Raw genomic sequence first — 7,191 nt, 5'->3', positions numbered from 1 at the left:
TGTGTGTGTGTGTGTGTGTATGTGTGTGTGTGTGTGTTTTTAAAAAACATATATTATATAATTATTATATTATATACTGAACTATTGATTTTTGGTCTCTTGTGGGATTGCCAGCTTCTATTGGCAAAGCAAACTGCTCACATATTTTCTAGAAAGCAGAAAAGAAGAAAAAATGAAGAGGTGAAAGTCCTACAGTATCCTTCAAAGTCCAATCCCAGTGACTGTTGCCCTCCAGTGGCTCACCATTTCCATTTCCATCCTGGAACCAAGACTTTCAGGGTATTAAACACACACACCATAGCTATGTAGGGGTGTCCACACACTGTGTATAACAAACGCATATGGTGTGTGAGGCATATTAACCATGAAGGGAACTGGAGTCAGATAAAGGAGCAGAAGAGACCTCAGACATTCTGCTGTCTTTCCCCTATAACACAACTGCTCAAATGTTACTTTTTTTTTTTTTTTAAAGATAATCTTAAAAGGTTGCATTCTATATAACTCCATTTCTTCCACATTCTTGAAATGTTAAAGGTCTAGGATTGGACAGGGGGATGAAGACTGGTAAATCTGGAGAAGGGTGAAATGTTACATAAATATGAATTTCCCGGCTAGGAGATTGTGTTGTGGCGAAGCAAGTCCCTGCAGGGAAATGCAGAGGAGGGTCAGGCAGTCTCTCAATGCGTTCTCTTATAATTGTAGGAGCTTAAAATGATTGCAAAATTCAAGTTTATTTAAGGGACAAAGTTTATTGTTTACAGGACGTTGCTAGTTTCATACGTAGATTTTCCATGTGACCTCCTTTTCTCTTTTTCAGTCTATTCATATTGACACCACTTTATACACCGACAGTGACTTTCATGTGAGTATAGTTAGGTTTTTCAAAATTGCTATTTTTCCAGTTCATCAGCCGTATTTCCATAACTTCATTGAAACAGTTATAGTTGTAAAATCTAACTTACGGTGGGTTCTCTTAGTGTTTGACCCATGATATTTCTGAGGGAGTGTGGAATTTTTGGGACTCATGGCAAAATGCTACATAAATGCTACTATTATAATGGTGTCAAATCACAATGGAATAAAAAAACCCAACTTTTCATCAATGTCAAACAAAATCTGTTACATATTTCTATGATGCAGTTAGATCATCATAGAATTAGATGCTAGAATGGGACTAAATGATTCCATCTAAATGTCTTCTTTATCCCCATTACTTTAGTGTATAGTGTGTGAACATCCTCAACACATGCACTGAAACTTGCTTAAAGGCATCCTTGCTTTGTATTTTGCATGGATCTCGACACTTGTAAGAAGTCTTTCCACTAGCCTCTATGCGAGATAAAATAATAATCTAAATGATGTGCTAGAATTTCTAAAGGATGAGCTAGCCTCGTTATAGTATACTGATGTTGCTGATGGCATTTGGTCACTTGATTTCTCCTTTTACTCCAGGCTATCGCTAAAATGAAGAAATAGATCTCCAATTTCATTGCTTGGAAAATGTTAATTTAAATAGTTGTTAACTTCTCACAATTTAAAGTTACCTAGAAAGAACCTCAGTGAGGTTTGTCCCCCTCCCCTTGACTAAAGAGTAGAGAAGGCTAGAGGAGGCCTGAGCACAGCTAAGCTCATTCTCTCTGCTCTCAACTGTGCTTCTGATTAGCTATCTGAAGTTGTTACCCTGACTTCCCTTCGATGATAAACTATGACTTGGAATTGTGAGCAGACAGACATTCTTTCTCCTTGAAGTTGCTCTTTGTCAGAGTATTTTTAATCACAGAGACAGAGAAAGCAATGAACCTAGAACCAAAACCAAACTGTGTATTTTGTGTTTGGAACTGTCACCTGGAATGTCTCCAAGGTGGAAGGTGTGAGCTCTCTGCTCATGGTTTGTTGCATAGAAGGTGGAGCCTGAAACTCAGACAAGCAGATGTCCACCAAACAAGTGTGTGAGATCTAAATAACCCCTCATCGGATTTTAGCAAATTTTTTGTTTTTCTCTGCTTTTTTTTCCTAATTAGAAAGTTTTCCCGTGCAGAAAGATAGCCTTGCAACTCAAAGGTGAGGCCCACCTTCCAGTACTGAAGTGTGAATGTGAAGTCTCAGGCTCAGGAACAGATCATTTTCCATTTAATGTTTCCTTACATTTTTTTTTTAAGTTTAGGGTTTTGTGAAGTAACTCTTACAAGAAATACATTTTCTTGTTCACAGTCCCTTTTTGGCCACCACATAAGTGGTGCCTTTGCTTTGGGGTTTCTCTCAAATTTCTTAGAATTCTTTCTGCTGGGAACTGTAGGGGTAGTGTGACTTACAGTCACCACTCTGTAAGATGTGAACATGTAGTATGACCCTGAACACTTTTTGCATACATTCTGTCATTTCTGGGCTTCTCATTCAACCATTGGAAGGGGGTGTTCAGTGCGAGACATAGCCTTTTCTGCTGTGTTTCCTTCTGTATAATAAGAGTACTACCCTCCTCTGTTAATGGTTTTAGTTTTTATTTCAAAATCAAATGGAAAAAGAAAGCCACTTCCTATGTAAATAAAACTCTCTGCTGGCACACAGGCAAAAAGGAATTTAGGGAAGAAAGTGTTTATTTGGCTTAAAATTCCAAGTTGTAGTCTATAATTATGGGAAGTCAGGACTGGAACTAAAAGCATCCAGCTAACAGTGAAGAACAGAGATGGAGTAACTGCTCGAATGCTTGCTTGCTTGCTCTCAGGTGGCTCTCCTCTGTCTTATACTGTTCAGGACCCTCTGCCTAGGGAATGGTGCCACCACACTAGTTTGGATTTTCCTCCATGAATTAACAATGAAGACAGACTTCTATGGACATGCCTACAGGTTAACCTGAGAAGTGATTCCTCATTAAGACTATCTTTTAAGTTGTGTCAAGTTGACAACTAAAACTAAGCAGTGTGGATATTACGTTGCTTTGTAAAAGAACTAGATGGAGTTGACTGTTATTTTTTTTTCAATCAAAGTCTTATCAATATGAAAATGAAAAATGGGAAAAGTTTTTTTTTTTTTTTTAATTTTTTTAAACTGGCTCTTTTCTTTTTAGCCCAGTTGCAAAGTTACTGCAATGAACTGCTTTCTCCTGGAATTGCAGGTTATTTTACACGAGTACAGTAACATGACTCTTAATGAAACAGTGAGAAACGTGCTCTACCTTGCAAACAGCACTCTGTCTTCTAACAAGGTGAGTGGTCCAGCAGCCAGAGAGAGCTGCATCTGATTAGTTTTGGCTTGCTTGAGATAAGGCATGTATATATAAGGAGAGTCTCCTATGGTGCGACAGAAGAGAATTTGATTCCAGTGGAGTCGTGTCCAAAAGAGGTACCAGTACTGGCATGCACAGAATCCTAAACTTAACCCCCTTGGTAAACAGACATTTCTGAATCATGCCAACCAGTGTGCTGCCTGTCAGAGTCATATTGATTTAAAATGTCTTATTGGCAAGTGGGTGCAGTGGATAGACATTAATGAGATTAAGTGTTTAGCATCAGAAAAGGTAACTCACATTTATTGGGTTAGGTCTTAGTAGCACACATTGATCTTTATACTTTAGACTGATAAGGTAGTAAATCCCCCAAATCAGTCTCAGAGACTGGTCTCTTCCCTTTTGTCATGGCTGGCTGTTTCTGTTCTTGTGCACATGGGTAGCACAAAGCTAGCCACATGCCCCAGTTTGTGCAGCCAAAGGCACAAGAGCTGTGATTCTACTCCAGCTTCTGTCCTCTTACCTTCTAAATATTTAAGTAATGAAAAGTGTGTGTGTGTGTGTGTTTCTGTGTGTGTGGGTGGGTGTAGGGGGGCTCTAGGGTTCTTTCTAGTGTGAAGAGGAGTTAGTCAATAAGGTGGTATGTTACATAGAGGTCAGGGAATGGATGTCAGGGACACACCGGGAGCGTCTTTAGGCAAACACAACTGGAGGTACAGTGATCTTGAGATGCCTTGGTTTCTCCTTGCTGGGCTGCCTCGGTGTCTGCTCAGATGCTACCCCCTCAGTGATGTCACTTATTCATATTTTCTATGCTTTCCCCACATCCTTGTTCACTGTCCCCACCTCTACACATGCCCCATACTGATAATTATGCCCTAGAGTCAGTAGCCAAAATTATCTGTCACCATTAGAAAGTCAACATGCATTTTAGAGTTCTTTTGACTGTGTTATTACGATTCCCAGGACATAAACTTCTACAGGTATCCATTACTTGGGATATTTACCAAGTGAATCATTACTTATTAATGGTAACAGATGCCTCATCACAGTACCAATGCTGAGCTTTAGGCTGCATGTTGGTACCCCCAAAGTGATAGTTTGGCATAAAATAAATACTGGAAGAGTGAACCGAACTGCATGGTTAGGAGACCTGTGTAGACTTTCAGTTTACATGTCAGTGGCGATGAGCCACTAAGCATGTTTGCTTTCCTCTCTGACATTGTTTCTGGACCGCCTAGAGAATCCTATTAGCATTACAGCAGTGTCTGGCATTCATTGTGTGCCTTATACATATTGGGGGATCTGAATTCCAAGTGCCTAATAAATATGAAATCTAATTTTGATTTTTGCTGGCACAGCCTCCGTGGTTCAGATGATCTCTAAAATGTTTATTCATGGTGGCTACACTTAAAGTATTCTAGCTGCCCCCAAAGCTATGTTTATGCCATTTGCCTAAGTGGTTCAGATCAACCAATAATATTCAGTTAGCCACTCTGTGCCAAGCCTTATGTTTATTGCTGGGAAACAAAAGATAGATGGTTTTGCTTCCCAGGAATAGTAGTTAGGCGGTACAGTAGTGTAAAAAGGCTAAAAGTAGTATAAAAAGGCCAAAAGTTTGTGATATATGCATATCTAATTATTATATATGTGATATATATCACACACACATCTATACACACACACTATATGTATAGAACAGAAAGGCAAGTGCTCATGAAGTACAGACTTTGAGAGAGATACAAAAGATAAAAAATGAAATGCCACAACAAGGAAAAATAATCAAAACCAAAACAACAACAACAACAACAACAACAACAGTAACAATGACAACAGTGATGGGCTTTAAGCAGGAAGGAGACAATGTAACATGAATGTCCTGTACATTTGCAGAGATTTTAATCCAATGTAGGAATACCCAACCCCTATAAATCTCTTGACTTTTTCTCACTATTTTTCAAAACTTGATTTCATTTGCCAATGTTTTCATGTCTGAAGACCCCACCATGTGCTGGCAGTAGTATGATATCCTCCAACGAAGAGGTGTCTTCTGTCTGTCGATCTAATTCTTCCTCCTTATTTGGCAGAATGTAGCAGAATCTGGCTGCAAGGAATGTGAGGAACTGGAGGAGAAAACCTTCACGGAGTTTTTGCAAAGCTTTATACGCATTGTCCAAATGTTCATCAACACGTCCTGACTGCATGTGAGCCTCTTGGGTGTTTCTGTTATTAAGGCACCTCTGCCTGCTGCTCAGAGGCAGCACAGCTCCATGCATTTGAAATCTGCTGGGCAAACGAAGCTCCCTAACAAGGAGCTGATGAGCCACTTGGATCGCATGAAATCTTGGCAATGAAGAGAGGAAAGGAGCTTGTCTCGGACTTCTTTTTGCTTGCTTATTTTTAATTTATTGCTTCAGTTGTACATATTTGTAATATAACAGAAGATGTGTAATAAAGTTGAATGCATATTTTATCAATTGAAATTTAACTCTTACTTTGTCCTTTTTATTAATGTGTGTTTGGCTGTGTGTGATGGCTGTGTGTATACATGCTTGTCTAGTGTGTGTGTTGGCAGGGGGTGCAGTGCATGCACAAGTGTGTCAAGGCAAGAGGTCGATCTTGTCTGCCTTGCTCATTATTTTCTACCTTGTTTATTGTTGTTGTTATTGGTGGTGGTTTTAAGTCTGTATATTTTCCTTAACCTGAAACCCATTAATTCTGTTGGACTAACTGGCCAGTGACCCCTAGGGATCTTTCTGTTTCTATTTCTGTAGAAGTGATTACAGGCACTTGCCACATCCCTGGCGTTTTACATGTGTGCTGATGATCTGAATCCAAACCCTCATGCTTGTGTGGCAAGCACATTCTCACCTGAGCCATCTCTCCACTCCCTAATTCATATGTTGTAGCAAATAAAGGGTATGGTTTTGTTTCTTTGAAGGTGATAGTCCTTCGAGGAAAGTATAAGAACACACAGAAAACTGCTGTTTACATTAGTGTTTCACATTTTCATTTTATTCTCACAAATTTTAATGCAAAACACACTTGTTGAATTTTTCAAAGGCCTGATTTGTTGGACTCCATTTGGTTTGACAAAAAGTCAGTTGTTCATAGGTGCTGGCAAAATGACTCAAAGGTGGGAGTATTTCCTGCACAAGAATGGGAATCCACATTTGCATCCCTAGCATCTTTGGAAAGCTGGCCATGGCTATGTCTACATTGCAACTTGTGGAGGAACATAAGGATCCTTGTGGCTTACTGGCCACTGGCTTGGCTACAGGTTCAGCGAGTTACACTGTCTTCAGAGGGTGTAGAGGAGAGTGGTAGACCAGGGCACTCCATACACATGTATACACACATGCATTCTATACTCAAATGCAACTTAAAATAGCTATTAATAAGATTTTATAATCCTTATTAATAGCATTCACTATTCTGTCTAAAATTAGTAAGCTTTCTAGTATTCTCATTGCTAGGAAATGGGGAAAATGTACCATTTTAAGCTTTAATTTTCCAGTCTAATTGTTAAAGAAAAGTTGGTCCCCATCCAGTGTTTGTTTATATGAGGAAAGGGAGACCAAAATTCTAGTCATATTACTGATGTTATTTGATAGTGACTAATAATCCACCCACATTGTATAATCAAATAGAGGATGAGTTTAAAATTTGGAATGTTCCAGTGCCCAGAGTTACTGCCTCTGAAATGTCACATACCACAGCTGATTTTTAGAAAACTCAAGTCTATAGTTGTTAAAATCCTTTAACTTGATATAAAGTATGTGTGTATGAAGCGGTCATATACAAACAACTTTTAGTTATCATAAGAGATAAAGTGATCGCCTGGCAAACACAGAAGTGGATGCTCACAGCCAGCTATTGGATGGAACACAGGGCCCCCAATGGAGGAGCTAGAGAAAGTACCCAAGGAGCTGAAGGGGGCTGCAACCCTGTAGGTGGAACAACAATAT

At 39.3% G+C, this 7,191-nt stretch overlaps 1 protein-coding gene across 6 annotated transcripts in view; it reads left to right on the top strand.

Moving 5' to 3' along the window:
- Positions 1-5,711, top strand: part of Il15 (interleukin 15) — a 67,214-nt gene extending 61,503 nt beyond the window's left edge. For 3 of the 6 annotated variants that reach the window (XM_029532331.1, XM_029532330.1, XM_029532329.1), the window contains 3 exons: positions 818-862; positions 3,065-3,202; positions 5,311-5,674. In XM_029532331.1, coding sequence (XP_029388191.1) covers positions 818-862; positions 3,065-3,202; positions 5,311-5,421 — 294 coding nt within the window. In that variant the 3' untranslated portion in view covers positions 5,422-5,674. Of the gene's footprint in view, positions 1-817; positions 863-3,064; positions 3,203-5,310 lie in introns of all 6 variants that reach the window. The other 3 variants (XM_021220641.1, XM_021220643.2, XM_021220645.2) reach the window with 2 other exon arrangements.
- The last annotated feature ends 1,480 nt before the right edge of the window (positions 5,712-7,191 follow it).

This window comes from Mus pahari, chromosome 20, assembly GCF_900095145.1.
Source record: "Mus pahari chromosome 20, PAHARI_EIJ_v1.1, whole genome shotgun sequence".
Taxonomy (NCBI): Eukaryota; Metazoa; Chordata; class Mammalia; order Rodentia; family Muridae; genus Mus; species Mus pahari.
Note: the sequence above shows the minus strand (reverse complement) of the source record. Positions and strands in the feature narration are given on the sequence as shown.